Genomic DNA, 24,690 nt, shown 5'->3' on the forward strand with positions numbered 1-24,690 from the left:
GTTTTCTATAATCTATACTCATGATAACTCAAGATAACTTTTAAAAGATATTTTAATATAAAAACTTCCCTCAATTGCCTACCGAACGAACTAAGCGACAACTGGGCAAACATCAATGAACTAAATTTGCAAAGTTTGTGGAGAATTTTAAATGGGGAGACAATAATACAGTACAGAGAAGAATGTATACAAAAGTAGCTATGCTTGGAGGGAGACAATAAAGAGAAATTTTGTTTGTTCATTTATTTATGGATTATGTATAAGGCCATAATAAATACAAATACCAATAAGCCAAATAGCAATTCAAATTTAAATTTTGTAACTGTTGCCGGTTAGTCGATTGTCAATGTATAGAACAATAACAAGTTGAAATGCCTATTTCCAAAACAAATAGTGAGTAGGTACAATGTTTTTGTTTTTCTTAGGTAGGTATATATGTATCTACATAAATGTATAGTCGATGAAATGAAATTAGGAATATTTGTTATTGGAATGAAACAAATAGTATCATTGTATATTTAAAAAGACAAATAAAAGTCAATGCTGGATCCAGGGGGGTTGTAGGGGCGATGACACCCCCTCCTAAAAGATAGATATTTTTTAATTTTTATAGAAATGTCCTTGAGTTCAAAATTTATAGTATTGCCGCAATGGATTTCACACCCCTTAAGTTAAGTTGCATTTTTCAAGAATATAAATGTCCCAATAATATCAAAGGTGACACTTTTTTAAACTAAAGGCAAATTGAATAACATAATAAACGTCTCATATCTATTAATTTAATATAAAAACGTTTGCGACATTGTTAAAATTTTGATAAAAATCGAAATGGCATTTTTTGTTAATGAAAAAACAAAAACAAATAAAAGTTGTAAAAAATTATGGAAAATATTGTTTTTGACATTTATTAACATAAAAAAACAACATTAATTTTTTTTTGTAAAAATTAAAATCTGCAAAAATTAAAAAAATGCAAAATATTGTTAGTAATTTTTAATTAAACTTTTAGAAAAAATTAACTTATTAAAAAAACACGAAGACTTAAGTATTGAAAGAACAAAGAAAAATATTTTCTTCAAATTATTTATCTTACACAAAACATTGTTATGAATATTTTGTAAAAGTTTTTAGAAAGAAAAATCGACAGACGGGATTTAAAGTTATCAGTTTGGGTCGCATTATTATTCTTATTATTATTTTAGTTATAATTATTAACTTCCAATAATAAGTTATTTTTATCTGTCCAGAATGTCTTAATGCAAATAAAAATAAGGTTTTCATCACATGGATCAATTTTTGGTCAACTTAAATTGAGTATCGTTTCGAATATCTTGGCCAAAATGAAGATACTGGCTTCAAACTAATTGTATATAACATTAGGCAAAATACGTAACTAACACCTTTTTTCAACAAAACAAAAATTAACTAACAATTGGTAAGTTTTTTTTTTTGCTTCGAATATTTTGAGGAGAGTTGAAACTATTGTCTTCAAATTTTATTCATTTAATACAAGATACTGTTGATAACATTTCTTAAAATTTTTAGAAAAAGTCAACCTAAATTTTTTTATATATATGTAAATATGTACCTACCTATACTACTTTATAGCTATGTTTACAATAGTATACCAAATACGAATAATCCATGATAAAAATGTAGCTATACCTATGCCTACATGTGCATAGGTACAAATTTGTAAACACTATCTTATTGGTGCTTTCAAATTTGTACCTACATACATACATACATATCCAACTTACGAGTGAACAAAAGTTGTACCTACCTCCCTACATGCATAACTGACTCACAATTGAATTTCCCTACCTACCACCGTATTAATTCTTTCCAAAAATGAAAAAAAAACAATAAAAATCTATTGCCTATATTTAAAAATGCAACTATGTAGAATATTCAAAATTTGACAACATTGTAGGTATTGAGAAAATAAATTTGAATTATTTTAGATTTCCTTAATTAGAAATAAAATCCAGCAAAAACAAAATCTACATAGTACAATACATATGAATATCTCAATGACAACACACACAAAAAAACCGTTAACAAATACATTATTTTCTTGTTTCCCTTACTCCCTTAATTTCTTACGAGAGTGAAAATAATACAACAACTCTTGTCCTCAATTTTTTTTTTTCGATTTTACTTCTGTAATCTCCACAACAATTTTCAATACCCTTAGCACTGCCTGTCAACCATCAATGAACTAAAAATTCATGTTCCATAAGAGTACTATAGTTCTTATATATAAAGCTATATATTCAAAACCAAAAATAAAACACGAAATTCTAATTTCAGAACTTTTACAAATAGTGCTGGAACTGATGATTTTCCTAGTTCATCTCATCAACATAGAGGAAATATAATATCTAGAGTCCCGACTTAATGGGTTTGCTCTCTTTCGGCCTACAAGCTAAATTGGGAGGATTTTGTCCATAAGGATAAGCATGTGTTAGTTGTCCCGTGCATTTCTTATGGGACCAAGCCATTTTGAATGTAGTTGTTATGGAATTTGTGCCCATATAGCTTAACCGCGGGGGAAAAAACTATGAGGTGAACTCAGCAGTTCAAAAAAGAGATCCGTTGAATTCAAAAATTGAAAAATTAATGCAATATTTTAAGAAAAATTAATTTTCCAACTTCTTTTTAGTGAAAACAGTGCTAAAAATAATATTTAACTGCTTTTGGTAAACAAATTCTATCATTTTTATGAAAAGTTTAGCTAAAAACAGAATAAATCATGCCGAAAGTATAGGCGCACCCTAGAACTGCAATGCGAACGTGGCGCAATTTGAGTTGTACCCAGTTTTGACAGATCAAAAGCGAGGTAAGTATTTTGACAGCGAAAATTAAAAAGAAAACAAAATACAATTTCTGCGATTTAAATTTTAATTAAATCAAAACAAAAGTGAAAATTAATAAAAACAAAGTTGTTAATAGTATTCCTGATTAACTGTTTTATCTATATTATATAAATAATTTCATACAAAATGATCCAGAGTCAACTATTTCATCGATCTAAAAAGTGACTTCATCATATCCGAAGAAATATTTCCCTACGTAACTTGGCTCTAGCTGATAGAGGATTCTTTCAGGATCTTTTTGCAGACACCGCTGGGTAAGTTGTATATTGTTTTGTATGTTTATAAAAACTATAAGAAATCGTAATGAATTATATTCTGTTCTTCTTAAAACGGTAGTCCAGAAATGGCAAAACTTTTCACAGGTAAACAACAAAACAATCTACGCCGGCTTTGATCCAGCTGCCGATAGTCACACGTTGGCAATCTCCTGGTAATAATTGGACTTCTGCATGGCATCGAGAAAGACACAATCCAATTGCGTTTGTTGGAATACGGGTCTTATCAGTAATCCTAGTGGCAAAACAAAACGAAATAAAGGGTTGTCGGTCATTGAGACAAATTAGGTAACTATAATTATAATAGAAACCTAATGCGCTTTAAAACTCAATCGTTTTGATAATATTTCTTTCAGAGTCGTCAACAATGCATCATAGTACGAAAATCTGAATGTAGGATTACTGCTCTCAATATCGTCAGTCCAGTCGCGACTTAATAGTGCAGCTGGAATGAGCTTTACCGAATTCACATAACAAATTTTCCAGGGTTATGACTTGTTGCTTCAGAAATACAATTGTCGCTTTCAAATGGGAGGCAGTGAACAAATGGGTAATTTAATGACTGGCCACGAACTATCAGCAGAGTAGAAAAAAAGAAATCAGTATTTGGATTGACACTTCCAATTGTGACCAACGAAGGAGAAGACAAGTTCAGAAAATCTGCTGGCAAGTCTATGGAGGTGATTTTTAATAAACAAATAAATCACTTCTTTTAGCTATTTAAGTTTTTCTCATTCCAGAGGTATGTCTAAAACAAGACGAAAAAGTCAAAGAGGCGCTCTGTAAGGGAAATGTTGAAGGACTAGGTTAACTGAATTACAACGAAACCCGATCGTTGAGATTTTTTCAGAGCCTGGACTATCCATTCTTGATCTGGCACTAAAAGCTAAATGTTTTACAACAGAGAGTAAGTGAAAAGTGTTAAGTTTTTGCTTGAGGTAATTTATTTTAAAATTGAAATTCTTCTTTCAGCTGATGCGATCAGAATCATCACAACTGGAGGGTTCTATATCAATCAAAAGTAAATGTAGTTTATGTGTTACGTTCCCACTTTCATATGTTTTGTATTTTATTTATTTATTACATCAATTAGAGTTAAGAGTATACTCAAATAGACTAATGAATATGACAAGTTTTATTTAAAATATTATATTATAAACTAAGAATGTAAAATTAAAAAAAATAAACTAAGCATACATATATTTGAAGTTATTTCTATTAATATGAAAATTAAAGTCAATATTATTTGATAAGCTATTAATTTCTCTAACACTCTATGAGCGTTCATTTATTTACTGTTGGTGCTGTTAATGCTTTGTTGCAGCTTAACTTCTGGCTTTTTGGATTTTCAAGTTGTTAATTTCTTATGTTTTCTTTTGTTCATAGTGTTCGATTTTGAATCGATCCGTTCAAAATGGTTAATGTTCCATTTTTGTTGGCGAGGATGAGTATATGAATAAAAACAATTTGTTTAGATTATACAATTAAAATTCACATTAGTTAAAAGTCCTTAACAATAATATTGCATTCTTTTCTGTGATAAGGAATTATTTAAATCAATAAACATGTAGACTTTTTAATCTAAATTCATGAAATAGCTTTTTTCAAAAAAAATGAGTTATGTATGTTTTTTCAAACCTACAATATTTTTCCTTAGTATTTCGTTCAAATTTGTTTCGTACTTTTTATTAGGATTTTTTAGTCTTAGGTTAAAACATCAAGTTCCTGTAGTAAATTGAAAATAGATAAAAATAATGTTGAAAAATAGTTTTTTTTTAGCTAAAATCGAAGTTCGTATTCGTAATCAGCATCAAAAATAAACTCACGAACTATTTAAAACCATAAAAGTATTACAATTCAATACTTTAGGTAGAGTCAAATGAAACTCATGAGTCTGTTAACCACATGGAATCGCGAAAGAATACACACGGATGTGATGAACCAAAACATAAGAAGAATAAGTATTACAAATATTAAATTTGTAATGCCTCAATAAAGAAAAATATACTTTATACAGCTTATTCGTTTTTCCAACGAAAATTATAGTTATGTAGGTCCCCTGAAGCAAAAAGCACCAACATCTTTGAATTCAAAACAAATTCCTTTATTATTAAGTAAAGTAAATCATAAATAGTTTTGAATAAAAATAATCCTAGTCAGCAAAGAAACAATATAATATACAATATATACAAAATTACACTATAGCTCAAAATAAATAAACAAGTTTTTTGCAAAAAAGATTATTTTCTAGATATATGTACATAGAAATAAATCTAGGCTTCAATTTGACCAACTTTTACAAAAACTTTCGATGATAATGCGTGTTTTTGACGTTCTTTCTTTTCGGGCGTGTGTATGTATTCACAAAAGTATATTTCATCAAAAAACTAAGGGTAACATCATCGCCTGGTTTCAGTCCTTCTTCAGGTGTGAAGTTCAATTTGATTGTTACGTTATTGGACTTTCTCCAAGTGGTGAATCTATAAAAAATAAGAGAAACAACATAGAATAAGAATTTCCAATTCGTTTTTTTTTGTTTTTTACTTTGGTTCCTTTCGTTGAACTTTTATTCGAAGTAATCATTCGCCGTTCTTCTTCCTTGGTTGGCAGTTTCATAATGGTTGTGGTCATATGGTACATCGTTGGGTTAGTAAGCTTGAGGATCAATTCAGTGGACGTGCCAGGCTTCAGTGGCTCTTCACAACGCACAACAATTGAATGCGATACTTGATCGATCCTGGATGGTACTCCGGCTTGATGACATTGTGTTCGCATTCTGCTACGAATAGGGGTTGTTCACTGTGAATGGTTGATCGGCAGGTTGACCATGACGCTGCTGAATTGTCGTGACTATAAAGAAATTAATTTTCATTATATAAGGAAATCTGAAATGGAAGTTGACTTACTTTTTTTGATGTTGATTTTCTGTGTGAAAATCGATGGATTCAACTCGCCGACATCGTCAGTAGCTGCCGAGAGACTGATCTGAATCTGTTTGGCTTCTTGGGGATTCTTGTCGGGCCAGCTCATTTGCCTCCGAATTATTGGCACCGTTAAGCCAATGCGATCCTTAGGAGCAAAATAAATGGATTCGTTGTAGATTTAAAATTTGAACTCACTTACAGTCAGGGTTGGACATTTTTTGGAGTCTTCCTGCGATTGTATTCTTGTTTTGTTTGCGTCTCTTGCAGAACTGCAGATTGGTAGTACTCTTTATACCTAGAAGATGAAGATTAAGCTAGTTGACTACGATATGAATGTTTCGATACGTACTTACACAATCGATGGAGAAGGGCGTCAGCGGTCAACTATTACATGGCAAAACTTCCACTTGCGTCATTGACTTGGCCGTGTTGTTTCTAATGGTTTTGATGGTGACACCTCCGCCGTCAACACTTGCGGCAGCTATTGCAGTTGAGAAGCATATCTGTAGTTAAAAACATTGATATTATTTTGTTAAGAGAAATATAATATAAGGGAAATTGCTTTCTGCATTATGGCACTATCTAAAATGAAAAGACAGACTATAAAATAACTCGATTGTTGCATCTTCTTCACTGCAATTTGACTTACTTTTTATTCAATGAAGTGAACTTGTATATACCCCCTTCATTATAAAGAATTTTGGTCTGAAAAATATCAAATTATATTAAAAATCAAAACAATTAACAAAAACTTACTCTTAAAATCCGAAACCCATTGTTTTGTTTTGCAAAATTTGTTTGTCATTTTTGACAGGTCACAAAAATTCCATAAGTTTCTTTTTAGCTCAATCCCCCATTTTGCTTTTTTTTCTCCACTCACATGTATTCACCGATAGCGAATTTGAGAGAGTTTACCTCGAATTTGAGAGAGTTTACCTCGAATAAAATTTGAGGGTGTTTCAGGTAGGACGGGTACCGGTCGGGACTCTAGATAATATATTTCCTCTATGCTCATCAAGGGGATGTTTTCACAACACAACAGCACAGAGCTCTATGCCTATGTAATATTAATGTTACACAATGCACATTACGTAAATATTTGTATTTGATCATAAATCATTTTTCTATAGATACATACATATATGAAAATCGCAGGTAAAATTATCCAATGCTGATCGAATGCCAGAAAAATAAATTAAAACATTCGAAACCCCCACCTCAACTGTTACACTTTAAAATGCTGGCAAATATTGAACGCATGTTGCAAAAATTGGCCGAAGATATGGTGGAAGACTTTAATATAAGGTTTATTGGGGAGAGTACGATAACTCAGGCGACAAAGTTTAGTGACGGATCTGTATATAACAGTTAGAAACAATAACTTTTTACTATGGAAGGGGGTCTATCTTCCCCCGTTTAGGAGGTAGGGGCAGTTTTTGACCAAAAACTGAAAACTAGATGATTTCATGTCTTGCAATTCTTCAGAAAATTGAAAATTACCAAATAAAAATGTTTAGTTAAAATACTTTTTCCTTGCTTAAGTATTTACGTAGTCTAATTTTCATAGTATTCCCAAACAAGGAGCAGCATGCCCCCTTAACACATCCTGCTGTTGCTTCACCCAAACTCGCACCTACCATTATAAGTATCAATCAAGCAAACAAAAATAATTAAATTAAAATATTTGTATGGTAATTTTCAATATATCAAGAACTAGAAGACATCAAATCACCTAGTTTTCAGCTTTTGATCAAAAACAAATAAAAGCAATTCTAAAATAAAAACAATAGCAGATAATCTTGAAGTATTGAAAAATTAGACTTTAAACCTTTTATTTACTCAAATTTTGATTTTAATTTTTTTTTTTTTCAAAAACTACACATAGTTTTGACTTGATTTAAAAACTGGCTAATAGAACAGAATGTTGGTTTTAAAAAATGTATTAAACTTAGTTCTAAGTATTAACGTTATTTTTTAACTATTTTCTTCCATTTTAAATTATATTTTTTTATTTAAATTGCCCCTCCCGCCTAAACGGGGAGAAATAGACACACAGCCCCCCTCCAAAAATAAAATATGCTTGTTTTTAGCTGTTCTATACAAATACGTTATAATATCTTGTCGACTGAGTTATGTACTCTTGCCGGTTTATTTGCATCATTAATGAAGAAATCAAGAATAATAAAAAGGGCAATAATGGCCAGTAAAAATACAATTTAATGTTTAAAAAGAGTCTGGGATGCGACCCACACTGATAACTTTCCATCCCGTCTGTCAATTTGATATCAATGTTTCCCGTCTGTCAATTTTTACCAAATTTGTGTACTATGTTTTGTAGATTTTATTTCTTATGTAAAAATGGATTTTTGTATAAAAATTACTGAATATCGAAAACAATATTTTCTGTGAAATAAAATAAGTTTGAAGACAATATTTTTAATTTTTGAAAAGCTATTTGAGTCGAAAGTAAATTTTTATGAGTTTCAGTATTGTTTTTTTAGAGTTTTATTTTTTCTAAGAAAACTGTTCGATTGTTTTCAAAATTTTAGCGAATGTTGAAAACAATATTTCTTATAAGATAAAATTAGTTTGAAGCCTTTACTTCAAATTTTTGAAAATATATTTGATCAATTTTGACCAACTTTTGTTAATTTTTTTTTTCAAGTTTTTAAGTTTTTGTAGAAAAACTGTCAATTCGATTTTTTTTTAAATTTTACAGAATGCTAAAAACAATGTTTTTTGAAAGATAAAGTAGTTTAAAGCCAATATCTACAATTTTTGAAAAGATATTTAAATCGAAAATCAATTTTTACCAACTGTTATACATTTTTTTTAGGTTTTTATTTTTTGTAAAAAAACAAACTGTTAACTCGATTTTTCTCAAAATTTGTCTTAATGTTGAAAACAATATTTCTTATTACTTACTTCTTCGATATCACGTTACAGTTTATTATATAAAATTTAATTCAAGTCTCTAGCGATTTTGGTTCGTAAGATATTTAGGGTTAACCAAAATTTTCAACTTTTTTTCAAACTGCTATGGTAAAAAACCACCTACGCAATTTTGTTGAGAGCCCTTTCTGCATCTTTCTGCCTTATTATCTCTATAACAAAATTTATGTGAAATCGATATCTCTTCTGGTTCTTTAGCTATGGACGACGAAAAAAACGTCGGGAACGTACAGACGTACGAACGTAAGTACACACGCACGCACAGACATCTTTCTAAAAATCTTTTATTTTGACTCTAGGGACCTTGAAACGTCGAGAAATGTCAAAATTTTCAATGTGACAAATCGGACCCATTACAATAACTTAATATGGGAAATTCGTATTTTGAATTTGTGGTTTAATTAATGTTAAAATATCATGGTTTTTGGTACAAAGTTTTAAAGAATCTACGAATAGAGAAATTGCGATGCTTGTATTTAAATTTAACATATCATAATAATCAAAAGACATAGCGAAAAGAACAAACATTCCTCCAAAAGAAAACGAATTGATCTTTTAGCCCTGTCTTTTGATAATTACGTTGTTAATTTAAATAACAGCATCGTCTTGTCTCGGTTCGTAAATTCTAAAAAGGTCTGCCTGTAAAAGTGTATTGTTTATCATTAGGGAAACTACAAGTCCAACATACGACCAAATACGACTTTTATAATAGGGGTGAGTATAACATTGTCATGATATAAGCATAACTACTAAATTTTAAAAGCATTTATATGGCAAGTTTGCAATTCAGCTTGTATTTGCCTAACAAAAAGTATTTAAATGTAATAAATAACACTATTAATAAATAAGCACATAATTATGTATAATTGGATTGGTAAATGAGTCGAGTTGTAAATCTTTGATGGATTGAAAATTGGTTTCTTCTGATTTCAAGGATTTATACTACTTTTTGTAGGGATTTGTACGAATTTCTTATAAGATAAAAAATGTATGAATATATGTTTAATTTTTCACAAAGAACAATCGGCAAAAATGTATGGAGTTATATACATATATGCTACAAGTGACTATAACTTGAATTAAGCCCCCATTGAAAGTATAATTGACATAAAGCTCATCGCTATTGGTCTTTTTTTCTTACAAAACTTACATTAAAAATTTTCTGTATCTACACGTGACAAAAGAAGACTTCTTTGGCAGTTTCAACCTAAACTTTTAAACCTAGATGAATGGTTCTAGTCCCAATGATGAATGGTCTAAGACTTTACGCTTCATTGGAATGGATCAAACGGTTCTGAGTTTTAATTGTTTAACAAAATGTTTCCTAACAAAATAAAATATCCATATTCAACATTTATTTTTTGGAAATGTTGAAAATGGTATCCTGATTTTGCTAGGAAAAATAAATTAGAACTCAGAACCGTCTTTGTATATATATTTAAATAGTACTATCATGATCATGATTTTTTTTGTCTCTCAGAGCGAGGGATATATGTACATATTTCCGCACAAGCACTCAAGCAGCTAATCAAAGAAATAAGAAATAGATAAACACATTTACACAACAAGATTTAAGTTCATATTGGGGTGGGAATTCCAATACAAAATAATAAATTTAAAGATTATTAAGAATAAACAGAAAATAGAGAAGAATGTATACAAATTAGAGAAAGTTCGAGGGAGTCAATCAAAAGACATTTTTGTTATTATTTATGTTTTGTATAGTGTTGTTTTTTGATTGGTTGATTCGGAATGAAGAAAATAAAAAAAAAAACACAACAAGAAAGAAAAAATTAATTATAGTATAAACTTTTTGTTGTTGCTTATTAGAAAAATGAAGGCTTTACCTAGTTTTTTGGAATCATTTTCAAATAAGACAAATATTTTTAAAACCATGCTTATAATAGCGCGAACATTTTTTGTTTAGTTTTCTTTTAGATTTTTAAATGTTATTAACTTCTCTTAAGAAGTTATTGTAATTGGTCCGATTTATCGAATTGAAAATTTTGAAATTTCTCGGTCAAATAAAAGGTTTTTAGAGAGATGCCTGTGCCTGTGTGTGTAGGTACGCCCGTGCGTCCGTAAGATCTCGGACTTTTTTTCGTCGTCCGAATTGACAGTTTTTGTACAAAAAATAAAAACGTAAAAAAACATTACTTAAACTTGTTGAATATTTACTTTCAACTTAAATATCTTTTCAAAAGTTAGAAACATTGGCTTCAAACTAAATATTGTTTTCGACAATCAGCTATTTTTTATAAAAATCCAACAGTCAGTTATTTTATACAAAATTAAAATCTACAAAAATAGTACAGAAATAGTACTTAATTTGGTAAGAATTGTATTTTGACTAGCATCGCGTGTAAGAAATAGATTTTGAAATCAAAGTATTTAGCCATAAGCAAAATATTTTTTAATGTTTAATTTTTTTTTAGAATAATTAATCGGAATAGCAAGTTTGGTAAAAATTGTATTTTTACTAGCATCGCGTGTAAGAAATAGATTTTGAAATCAAAGTATTTCACCATACGCAAAATATTTTTTAATGTTTAAATTTTTTTAGAACAATTAATCGGAATAGCAAGTTATCAGTGTGGGTCACATCACAACATCTTTTTTTAATATATATTGAAAATATGTTCACGTTCAAACAACAGCTTTTTTGGTCACTTATTTAAAAACTCTTTTTAATTGATGTGATGTTGGTACCATACAAATAAATCAATATTGCGTCCGCCCCCCAAGTATCTGAATCATCAATCATTTCATCAAATAAAATGTACAAGTCATTAAAATGTGTTTGAACAGCATTTACCAAGCGAGATGAATAATTCCATCTAGTTGGGGCAACGGTGCGTAGTTTTCTTTTAATTATTTGGTCCAAAAAATAAGTCCTGTTTGTGGACTGGGCGAAAAAAAGCGGACAGACTGGACGAACTTAAAAAGAAAATTTTTGCTTCCCGAAGAAAGTTCACAGATTTTGATAAAACTAAATTCAGAACATGAGCATTCCAATGAATAAATAAAGCATGCTGAAACTCATTTATTAATTGAGTTTGGGTTCCATTTAGCTCACCAGACATAACAGCAGCACCATAATATGTCTGAGCCACAAATTTGGCACCCCAATTTTCAGATTTTATCAAATCAATTATTTTTTTCGATATTGCATTGGCTGTACGATCTTCACTGACGTCCCAAAATTGGTAAAATCGTTCTGTTGGGGCTCCATTTGAGTCTACATATCGGAAAACCACAGATAATTGACACTTTTTTCTGATATCTGTGGTTTCATCCAACATAACAGAAAGAGAATTTGCAGCATCAATCTTTTTTTTGATATTATCAATGATTGTGTTTGATATTGCATTGATCAAATCATTGTGAATGTTGTTGGATGTTCCTTTCAAATATATGTTTGTTTGCTGCTACGGTCAAATGATTTAAGTAGTATTCACATGAGCGCGACCAACGAATGAATTACAAAATGTGAGTTTATATACGTTTGAAGACATATTTTCACACAAATTCTTAACAAAACGATAGCAATTTAGTGTCTATTTGATTTATGATACATACTTTTGCTTTTCAATATCGTATATTAATAAATTTGAGAAAAGAAATTTATTCGTCGCGAAAAAAATTATAGTTGATACGAACTGTCAAACTTTATTCGCGTTCCACCTTATCCACACTTGCAACGAATAAAATAATCGCGCGTACTTAACCTAAAAAAATCATTCTTGTTTTTGTTTCAGTGGTGAATGGTGTTTGGCTGTGGCTCCTTGTCATACTTTATTCGCGACGAATTAAAAACTCTCATGTGAAAGAAATGTCAAAATCGACGAATATTCGTTGGTCGTGCTAATGTGAATTGTGCTTTAGGTCGGAGTAACCCGTAGACCACACACCCCTTACTTGTTTACTTGCAAAAAGCAAGCAAGGTCAGCAAAACAATTTATTTAAAGTGGGCAACCACACAACCATAGCTTGGAGTCGTACTGTTTTACCTGGAAGTATCTATTAAATGTTTTATTTTTGCTGCATTTATGGAAATTACATTTGGAAGAGGTGGTATTTACCTTCCAACATTTATGGCCTCTGTTTTTTCCATCGGCGTTAGCTGCAAAAATGGCTTTTTTCATTAATTTGTCAATGATGCACCTGCAATTCATTAAATTATCATTTATTTTGACCTCGAAAAACGATCTTTCCATTCTAAAGTCCAAAATGAGAATGAGTAATTGAGTGCTGAGAACAAAATAATAAATTTAAAATTCCGAGCACTGCTGCATGTCTCAAAATGGCTCCTTAAGACTCCACATAGAAAATTAATGAAAATATTTTTAAATCCTGATTTCTCACATCCCTGCTGCCATTCAAAATTTAACTTTAAAATGTCATGTTTCAATTTTAACTGGAACACAAGTATAACAGTTTTGCAGTTGAAGTTCAATTCAATGCATGAGCAAGTGAGGTAGCGATATTTTTATCGGCATGCCATAGCTATATCTTATTCATACATTTTATTAAAACATTCACTGTTAGTTTAGTTACCGTTTGACAAACATTAATAAATTTCAAGAAAGGAGAAAATAAATTAAAAATGGAAAAGTAAGATCATAATTTTGGATATGCATGGTTCCTTTATTAAAATATTAACATTTTGACAGGTTTTTAATAAAAATATCAAAAACCCAAACAAAACAACAACCACCAAAAGATTCAGAAGCTCCTCCACCACCATCGCTTCCATCGGTAAATACAGAAAAACCGTCTAGCTCAAGGTCAACAGAAGTATTAACGGAAGATGTCACCAACACAACATCTTCTGCAGTAAAAAGAAAGGATCCAGATCCAGATCCAGCAGACACCAAAGCAAGCAAAAAGAGGGTAAGAAAATTTCGGAACGCCTGGCTCGAAAGTTTTGATTGGATAGGGGAAGGAGTTGGACCTAATAATACCACAAGACCCTTCTGCAAAATATGCAAGATTAATCTGCCAAATAATTATTCACACCTGGAGAGACATCAAGATTCCCAACAACACACAAAGCTGAAACAATCGTTAATGAAACAGCCACTGATCGATAATATCCAACATACAAAAAATTTCAAGACCAAAACAAATAAAATCAAAACAGCAGAATTGCGAATTATAATGTTTTTAATTCAATATAATCTCGCAATTTCGTTGATATCACCAATCATTGATTTGATAAAAGCTGTGGCTTCCGACTCCGAAATAGCTTAAAGTCTTAAATGTGGAAAAACTAAGGCGACGGAAACAATCAACACGATTCTTAATGAAGAAGGACTGGAAGAAATTGGTAAAATTATTCGAAACCAACCATTTTCACTAATAATCGATGAAACCACAGACGTCAGCACAACCAAATGCTTAGTTTTAGTTGTAAGGTATTTCGATTTTGTTGTATGTAAGGTTAGAGATAAATTTCTGTCATTAATTAGTATAGAAAACTGTGACAGTTTAAACATTTACAAAACGATAGTTACTTTTTTTCAAAATATTCAAGTACCTCATAAAAACATAGTCGGTTTTGCATCGGATAATGCATCTGTAATGATGGGAAAGAAGTCAGGAGTGAAAACCCTTCTGCAAAAAGATCAGCCGCATCTTTATGTAATGGGATGCATTTGCCACTCATTGCATTTGTGTTCCTCGGCAGCTTCCAAAAAACTTCCCTCCCATCTTGAGGCCCTAACCAGAAATATATATTCTTTTTTTGCGCATAGTCCTAAGCGAAAACTGAAACTGGAAGAGTTTCAAAAATATTTTTCAGTTGAGGTGCACAAAATTCTTAAGATGTCTTCAACTAGGTGGCTTTCGTTGGAAAACGTTATTTCAAGAATTCTTGAACAATGGGTTCCACTGCAACATTTCTTTATTTCTTATGAGTTAGAAAGCAATATGGATTTGGCACATAATATCTGTTCAGAGATCACAGAAATAAATAAAACATATTTAAGTTTCTTGGGTTACGTTTTGAATATAACAAATAAAATAAACATTGAATTTCAAGCAGAAGCCCCAAAAATACATACCTTGCTCCAAACTGTAAAAATGTATTACAAAACCCTTCTTCAAAATTTTGTCAAGCCACCATTTATAGATGATTTACAGCTACATAAAATAGATTTCTCAAACGAAAATATTTTTTTAAAACTTAACGACATTTATATTGGGGCAAAAGCGGCAATAATAATTAATAAAAAAAACATATCAGACTCTGACATTAGAGCAATAAAAATTAATTGTCGTGACTACTACATTGAATTATGTAAACAAGTAAGATCCCGAATTAATTTTGATGATGAAGTTTTAATCGCAATACAAGGTATTGACCCCAAGAATTTAGCACCCAGTTTGGTTCCTTTAATGATGCTTTTTCCAAATTTAGTGGATGAGACAGACTCTGAAAATCTAGATGAGGAATGGCGGCTATTTCTAAACCAAACTTGTGTTTCAAATGAATTGGATTTTGAAGATTTCTACAGATGTGTTTTCCAAAGTAAAAATGCTTTGAATGAATATCTTTTTCCTTTGATAAGAAAATTTGTGGGTACGATTATTGCTTTTCCCCATAGTAGTGCGACTGCTGAAAGAAAATTTTCGGAGGTTAGTCTAATAAAAGACAAAAAGAGAAACTGCCTTCATGTAGAAACAGTAAATTCTATTTTAACGGCAAAAGAACTTCTAAACAATAACTCTTGCGAAAAGTGGGTACCGTCGAAGAGTTTAATTGAGAAGTATAAAAAAAGAGGTTTAGAGTAAAAGAAATAATGATGTACATATGTATGTATTTATTTTTATATTTTATGCTTTATTATGTATGTAGGTACATATGTACATGTGTAAATAATGATCTATTTTTAGTTATTTTGTATAATAAGATTTCTTATGTGGTTATATTTATGTAGATATATAACTATGTATGTATATGGATACTTTTCTTTTGTTTAGTTAGAGGTTACGTTGCTATATCATTTTCCAACATTTTTCTTTATGTTCGTATGAATAAAAATATTGATACAAAAAATTAAAAAAATTTGTGTTTATTTTCATTTGTGATCATATTTATTTTATGAAATATCTGCCCGTAGCATTCGTCGATGATTTTTTTTTTATAACTATAAGCATTGTATATTTGTCATTTTTGTTCTAATTGTGAATGAATGCAGAACGAATGTTCCGTCTTTAAACGAGGCTCCCCAACTTCAAAAAATGCTCCCCAAATTTTAGTAAAACTGCTACTCTCGGAATTTGTAAAACGACAGCACTGATTCCGAGAGATGCAACCAAAAATACTCCATTACCAAGATCGGAATCTCAGACTGACATTTCGGTTTGCCTACAAGCTAAGTATACACTAAATCGGAGAAAGTGTGCGTGAAATGATGCAAAAACCAAACCCATTCTCACATTAAGTGTTCCGGCCCATCAAAATGCTTCATTATAGTCTGCAGGCACATCTAAATGCTTTATTTTGAATGTTTAATGGCCTCGTTCAAAAACTAAACAATCCTAACCAACAGAATCTGAAGTGCTGACATGGTCTTAAATTGGAAGATTTGTATAGTTTTCAATTTCAATCCAAATAAATGTTGTTAATGTATATAAAATAAGATTGACCAAATATATATTTAATGATTTATTAGTGCTAGTTTTTATTTACTTAAATTATTTTCGAACGCAATATGAGCTGCAACTGGTTAAGTATAATTGGAAATAGACAAAGGGTGCTTTCATAAATGCATGGTTGCGAAAGTCTGACGAATGCATAGTTTTCATAAATGCAAATGATAAATGTCAGATGTTCATAAAAGCAAAAAGCAAATATTTGCAGCGCTAATGTGCAACTACAAAAACTCACATGCAATCTGAATTTCTTTCTCAATAAAAGAGACAGGTATATGGTAAAAACGATTTTCTTTCCTTTATTATTGAAACTGTCAAATTCTTTTCCTTGAAAATTTCAATTGAAAACAGTAAACGGCATCACAAACTTGCTCTGGCTCAATAAAGGTAAATGTTTGATAAAAATTAAAAGATTGTTCTGAAAATTGAATTTTATTAAAGGATGGATGATAAAGTGTGGCAACATAAATATATTCAACTTATGTTGGAAACGAGGCTACAAATGAAAAAGGAGTTTGCCGATGGGAAAAAAAGAAAAATGAGCTATGGAACACTGTCAACCGATGAAAGTTTTCCTTTAAGCCCGGAATCTTTCGTTTAAATTGTCCCTTTTTTCTTTTTGATAAAAAAAAGTGTAACACAATACTTTGTGAAACGACAAAACAGTATAGTTGGCTTAGAGCATTTTTTTGGCGACGTTAGAAGTTCAGGTGGAGACAATAGGCGGATGCCTCTGTATTTCTTTGTACAGACAATGCTACGAGAAGCATACTTATGAAGTTCCATAGCCAACTTTAGCAAGTTTAGATTCCTCAATTAAATTAGTATTTTCATCATTTAAGCAGTTTGATAATTGCAAACCAAATTTTAGTTTGTTTTGATTTGTTTGTTGCAGGAATATTCCTGAACATTTCTTTTTAAGGGACTATGTTAGAGTTAGAATTTTGTTTGTAGTTAGGATTTGAAATACAAAATTTGAGGTAACCATGTTTTAAAAATAAGTTGCTTTGTGTAAAGCATTTTTAATATATACGTAACTCATTAATTTTGTTATTATTAGCAGCACTTTTATTAAACATAACCTTTAAACAATAATAAATAACTTGAACTTTGGTAACTAAACATTTTTAAGGAATGAACGCAAATTACATTTTGCGTTAAACTGTGGGAATTCATTTAAAAAAAACTTGTGTCCGTCAACAATTAACATTCATGTCGATTACCTGATCTAATGAATGAGTTGTATATTAATTTAGAACGACTTTTTCACGTTTTCATTTTGTGATATATGTCAAAATTTTCATTTTATGTGTTCTGCATTTATTCAATAGGTTCGCTATAATCATTAACTGAGAAAGCCAGAGTTCTGTGCGGTCCTCTTTTTTAATTAGTTTATACTTTTTAAACAATCTAATTTACTCTAAAAACTTTTGAAATCGTTAATTAAATTTAATTTGCGGAGTATACACGTCTTTATTTTGTATAATTGCACATTTAAGACACCAAATTCTTAATTTTTCTGGCGGCATACTCAGCAGTGCACCGTTAAAAAAAAATTGCATATGCCGCTAAAGCGAGGTAGAGAAGAAAACTCCCCAGGAAATTCAATTAAATCAAAAAAAGTTTCCATCGAAAAAAAAAATAATAATATGGCAGTTGGAAATATGTCCATCGATCAATTAAAAGTAATGTTGTTCGATTGTATTAACGAATGTGTGAACCCCAAATTTGAAGAAGTGGCAAAAAAAGACGATGTTCAAGCAATTGCATCCCAACTGCAGTCACTTAAAGCACACAATGAACATCTTGAGCAAAGAGTAACTGCAATGGAGAACTACTGTCATCTTTTGGAACGACAACTGGATATCCTCACGCGTAAAAACAACGAAAATACTGTTGTGGTGCATTTTCCGGCAGAAGGGAAGACCAATAAAGTTGATTATGCAAAACAAACTTGTATGGGTCTTCTTCATCTTCAAGAAAGTGCAGAACTTCCGATAAAAAGCGCACAAGAGTTCACAAACAACAACACAAACAAATCCACTGTGATTTTAAACTTTCATCCGGGAGACACTGCGAATAAAGTTATAGACGCAACTCCAAAACTAAAAAATTCTGGAATTGCTATTCATCGGGAACAGTCTCTGATTACACGCCAAAAAAGGAAATCACTATACGACATCAAAAACAATCTACTCGCCATAACACCAAACGCGAAAATTTTAATAAGAGGAGTAAAACTTAACATCAATAACTTCGCGTTTTCTTTCAACTTTGCACGAGGATTGATTGTAAACAATGCGGAGGAATATTCGTTTGTCAAAAACACTTTTGGAGATAGTGGCCTACGATTCTTTGACAGCTACAACAATAATAAAGAATCCTATGCGATAGCAGCGCCATCATACAGTCAACATCAACAGCCTGGATGCAGTGTTCATCGGAGTCAACATCATCAATTGTAGGATAGTGTTGCCGTCTGCCAAGTAATTTTGAATTTAAAAATTTTAAGTTATAATGTATCTGGCCTTAAAAACAAATTAACAATTCCAGATTTTTTTAGGTTTATATTAAATTTTGATATTATTATTTTGTTAGAGACTTTTCTCGAAGATGGTCATGAAACACAATTCACAAAATTTTTCAAAGATTTTTTTATTAAATTTATTCCTGCCACCCGCAGTAGTATTTTTGGTAGAGCAAGTGGAGGTTATTTGATAGCAGTACGATGTAGTTTAAAAAGTTGTGTTAGTATTAAATCTGTAGGGAGAAAGACGGTTATAATGTTAAATCACAGGCATGAACAATATTACATTCTTCCAACCTATTTAAATTGTACTAATTGGAATAACGATTTTAATGAACTGCAATCCTTTTTAAGTGAAATTGATTTTAGGAATATTTTAATATTAGGCGATTTAAATGCTAGAATCGGTGAATTTCAAAATCCAGCTTCTCTGATGAACAACACCGCGCACGCGTTTAATAGTTTGAGAAGGTCTTCGGACGTAATTGTAAATAGTTGTGGCAGGCGTTTAATGGAGTTGGTGGAGGACTTCGGTCTAATGGTTGTAAATGGAATTTCCAACAGGGATAGCAGAGGTGAATTAACATTTATTTCTGGTCAGGGTTGTTCTATGATAGATTATTGTTTGGCTAGAGGCGATTGGCTTACTGTTATAGAGGATTTTGAGGTACAAACCGCAAGCTATTCAGCCCACCTTCCAATAGTGACATTTATGAAATTTCAAAACGTCGATTCTACGGTGAGCGAACCAGTCCTAAAATATAAATGGGTTGATAGTCAGGTAGTAGTGTACAAGCGTAGACTCGATGCGCAAGTAAATAGTCTATCAAGCCATGTATCCTGGTCCTGTGAGCAGTCGGCTGGCGAAATAAAAGAAGTTATTAAGAGTTCAGCCATGCCACCCAATAGGAAACAAAATTTTACTGCTGAGTGGTACGACTGGGAATCCATTAAACTCAGAAAAAAGTCATTTGCAATGCTTAAAATGTTTAGGAAAACCAAGTCTAATTTCTTTAAATCGCTCTACCTAGATGCAAATAAAATGTATAAGCGAATATGCAAAAATAAACAAAAAACTTTTATGGCAGGTTTAGCAGTAGGTTTATCAAAATGTAAAGACTCCAAATCATTTTGGTCTAAAGTGAGATTTTTAGTTGGCGTTAAAAATGTTTCAGCAGTTACAATAAATGTAGAGTTACTAGCAAACCATTTCAAGAAACTTCTTAACGCCTCAACAAACTCACAAATATTTCAATATGCTTTACCCTCAATCACTATCTCAGACCTAGACGACCCTATTACAATAAATGAATTGCAAGCAACCCTTAAAAACAGGAAAAACAACAAGGCAGCCGGGCTAGATGGAATTCCAGCTGAATTTTATAAAAACTCATCCCCGTCTTTCATAAATCTTCTTCTTGATTTTTTTAATAAGCTTCTAGAAAAAGAAGAAATACCTCAGTCATTTTTAATGTCACAAATTTGTCCAATTTTTAAAAAAGGAGATCCTAGCTCACCAGCAAACTATAGGGGCATTTCGATTCTTCCTTGTTTGAGAAAAATATTTACCCAAATTCTATACTACAGGCTTATGAGGTGGGTAGAAGAAAACAAATTGCTCAGCACTTTCCAAGCTGGTTTCCGCTCTGGTCTTTCAACTGTGGATCAAATCTTCGCACTCTCCAATATAGCAAAACGTTTCATCGATAGCAAACAAAAACTTTATGTCTTTTTCATTGATTTTAGGGCAGCATTTGATACTATCAACCGGAATTCACTAATTTATAAATTATCAAATTTTGGTATATCGACGAAATTTTTAAGACTCTATAAACTTCTCCTCACAAATACTTGCGCTACTGTGTCAAATGGGAGTTCCATATCCAGCTTCTTTAACACTGATTGCGGTGTGCCCCAAGGTTGCCCCTTAAGCCCGATTATGTTCGCCCTTTTCATTGACGATGTCTCCCGTGATTTTCCTGGGGGTGTTAGGTTTGGAAATATACTTATTAAGGTACTACTTTATGCGGACGACCTTGTTGTTTTGTCGGACAACCCCACCACATTACAGTTACAAATTAATAGACTTAAAAACTTTTGTGATAAATGGGACCTGAATATAAACACCTCAAAATCAAAAATTATGATTTTTGAAAGCACCCGTCGAAGGAGAAACCCGCTAGAAGCATGGTCATTGGATCCTGAACCTATAGAGGTGGTTAACCAATTTAAGTATTTAGGTGTTCTATTTTGAAGCAATCTAGATTTCAGGCCCCATGTTAAGGAAAAATGCTTATCGGCAAAAACTGCAATAAACCTTATATGGAACAAAATCTTCTGCAATAAGTACATAGACATCTCAGCAAAATTTAGAGTTTTTGAAGCTACTATAAACTCATGCTTATGCTATGCCAGTCAAGTTTTTGGTTACCAGGATCTTGATGAATTTGAGACAGTGCAACGCTTCTTTTTTAAACGAATATTTAAACTTCCAAACTAAACACCAACTTACGCTATACATGTGGAATCAGGGATCCCTCCGATTTTTCTAAAAAATCTTAAATTTAATGCCGATTACATAATAAAAGTAATGCAAAGGTCAAATGAAAATCTTCATAAACAAATGATGGATTTCGCATTCCGAAGGAATTTATCGCCGTTTAGAGAATGGTATGAAATAGCAAATGCGCACGGATTTAATCTAAACCTTGGTACAACTTCTCTTGGAAATTGGTTTTATGAATGTATTGCGTTGGTTGATGATTCATTGTATCTCAAGTTCTTGAATAGGGCTCGAACCTGTCCAAGCAGATTGGTGTATAAGCAACTCAATCACACTTTGTTTGTAAACAATTATTTTAATAGTAATCTTTCTGCAAATCAAATAGGTACTTTGTTTAAAGCAAGAACTGAGATGTTAAATCTGAATTATAAACCTCACAGAAATGATAATCCCAGGTGTAACCTCTGCAATCGAAATGAAATCGAAGATGTCAACCACTTTTTAGCCGTTTGTCCAATTCTACAAGAACTCCGAAGACTTTATTTTTCAAAAAGCTTTCTCAATCACCAGGAAGCGAAACAAATTTTAAACGGAGAGTGGGGTTGGAAGGAACTTTACAATTTTATTGATCATGCCTTAGATTACCGAAACAGTTTTTTAGAGTAATTTTAAATTTTTAATATATGTATATTTATGTACCATTATCTAAGATGTACCGAGGAAATATATATTATAAACTTGGATATTATGCTTATTTAAATTCAATTTATTTATTCATTTGTCTACATAGTCTATTTATAAACTTAATATAATCTTAAACTTTCTTTTTTTTTAATTCTCGATAAATGTCAATTTTCAGGCAGACGGCAAATATATTTTTTGCCATGCTAATGTTCTTATTTAATTTTTCAAATGTATTTCGAGTTTTGTTTAAATAAAGAATTAATAATAATAATAATAATCATTCTGATTAGTTTTTTAAAACATTGGTGTTCCTTTGATGCAAAGTTTTTTTTTTATAGCAAACACATGTATGTATCCATCGATTATAACTCTTTTTTTAAACTTAATATTTATTAATCAAAATGGAATTGAAAAATAGTTACAAGCTAATATCATTAAAAAGAAACTATAAATACACTTGGATTAAGTAAATTGATAAAGATTTTAATTACTCCCAAACAAAAATTGGGCCATTCATTAACGACAATTTATTAGAATTCAATAAATTGCGCTCGCACTTTTAACTTGATGGTTCTTCGATTACATCTTTGATACAATAACCCGAAGTTAATTATGAAGTTTTAAAAATAAATATAAAAGAGTGAATTAATTATATTAAACTGATTTTGAACATGCTTTTTTTCAAGACAAAAATGTGCATTTTCTCGCTTTCAACAAAATGACTGCAAAACTAAAGCTAAAAGCTGAAAAGAACTTATAAACCTCCCCATTTTGTTTTTGTTTGCAAAGTGCCAATAGCCCACGGCATGGTTTTTTTTGGTTTCACAAAAATGGAGTATTTTTGGATGAAACATGCAACACTGGAAACTCTAACTCTTCCCCTTGTGTGCGGTACACTTATATGCACTTTCTTAAGTGTCTTCGTCGTTCAGAGTTCACTGTCTCTCTCTCTCTCGATGCCATATTGAAATAGATAATGGTGCTGTCATAGAAGTTGGACACCAAATGACCAAACTTATTTATTTTATTTTCTGTTCATTCGAATGAAGTACTGTGCGCCGTGTGCTGTTGCGGTGGTGCACTCGATGAAGGTGAACACCTAGCCATATAGAAACTATCTACACATTTTGTCTCTTCTTTGCATTTTTTGTGTGGATGTGTATTTGCTTTACCCCGTTTTCGCTGATCGGTCGTTGCGTTGACATGAGGAGAACACCATGGAGTACTTATTTTATTGCTTTTTTTGAGAAAATTTCTGTTCATTCGAAGGAGGGAAGGTGTTGTGGTGCGCTCGATGAAGGTGAAAACCAAGCCATATAGAAACTATCTACACATTTTGTCCCTTCTTTGCATTTTTTGTGTGGATGTGGATTTGCTTTACCTTAGCTTTGGTGGTCGGTCGGTGCGATGACATGATCAGAACACCCTAGAGTATTATATTTGTTTGAGAATGAATGAATGGTATGAATTGCCGTGGTGCGCTTGATGAAGGAGAACACCAAAATTTAAAAAATCAAATAAATGGAATGTGACGATTTTGGTAGGGATTGCGGTGAACACCTGTGTACCTTCGAATAAAAGTCACTGCCTCGGCCTCACTTCTTCTCCGTCTGGCAAGCAACTAGGAACACATTGTCATGGATTGTGGGATCCGTTGTTCGATGACTCAGGGGTTCTAGGTACTACACACTGTGTTTGACAGATAAAGGTGAACCTAGATCTTGCATACTAATGAAAAGTAGCATAAATGGTATTTTTACTCCATCATTTCAGTGACAAAGATACCACCGTAGCTAGGCTGGAAACAGCCAAAGGAAGTTTCTGGCTAGTGTCGGCGTATTTTGGCCATGACCACATTGGCCCTGTCTCTGTAAAAACCCTGGAGAAAGTCATGGCTAAAGCGGAAAGGCAAAGGATCCACCTAATTATTGGGAGTGATGCTAACGCTTATCATACTTTATGGAGCAGCACGAATATCACCGACAGAGGTGAGTCTATTTTTCATTATATTTTTGGTACTAACCTCTCAGCAAGTAATGTTGGAAATGGACCAACCTTCATAACTAATACTCGACAAGAATTCTTAGACATAACTTTTGTCTCAGATACTATACACCATATGATCTTGGACTGGAAAGTGTCCAAAGAACACTCGTTCTCTGATCTTAGATATATCTAGTTCAATATAAATGTGGATGATAACCCGAGTTCATTGACTTTTTGAAACTATCGGAAAACTTGCTGGCCTAAGTACAGGAACGCATTACATAGTTTACTAGAACCTGGA

At 31.7% G+C, this 24,690-nt stretch overlaps 1 protein-coding gene and 2 long non-coding RNA genes across 4 annotated transcripts; 2 read left to right on the plus strand and 1 right to left on the minus strand.

The window, feature by feature from the left end:
* The first annotated feature begins 2,397 nt into the window (after window positions 1–2,397).
* On the plus strand, window positions 2,398–4,356 carry LOC129943167 (uncharacterized). Of its 2 annotated transcripts, XR_008781174.1 has the most exons (6): window positions 2,398–2,842; window positions 3,015–3,133; window positions 3,216–3,442; window positions 3,511–3,834; window positions 3,895–4,061; window positions 4,127–4,356. It is a non-coding gene; the product is annotated as an uncharacterized LOC129943167 (long non-coding RNA). The 2 variants fall into 2 exon arrangements; XR_008781173.1 differs by having other exon boundaries at window positions 2,398–3,133.
* A 979-nt stretch (window positions 4,357–5,335) lies between these two features.
* On the minus strand, window positions 5,336–6,197 carry LOC129943168 (uncharacterized). The gene is made up of 3 exons (XR_008781175.1): window positions 6,061–6,197; window positions 5,699–6,004; window positions 5,336–5,634 (listed from the first exon to the last, which is right to left on the minus strand). It is a non-coding gene; the product is annotated as an uncharacterized LOC129943168 (long non-coding RNA).
* A 1,118-nt stretch (window positions 6,198–7,315) lies between these two features.
* LOC129943941 (uncharacterized) lies at window positions 7,316–15,004 on the plus strand. The gene is made up of 4 exons (XM_056053068.1): window positions 7,316–7,445; window positions 13,754–13,923; window positions 14,308–14,916; window positions 14,990–15,004. Exons 1-4 carry the CDS (start codon window positions 7,316–7,318, stop codon window positions 15,002–15,004), a joined length of 924 nt encoding a protein of 307 aa, XP_055909043.1.
* The last annotated feature ends 9,686 nt before the right edge of the window (window positions 15,005–24,690 follow it).

This window comes from Eupeodes corollae, chromosome 1, assembly GCF_945859685.1.
Source record: "Eupeodes corollae chromosome 1, idEupCoro1.1, whole genome shotgun sequence".
Classification (NCBI taxonomy): Eukaryota; Metazoa; Arthropoda; class Insecta; order Diptera; family Syrphidae; genus Eupeodes; species Eupeodes corollae.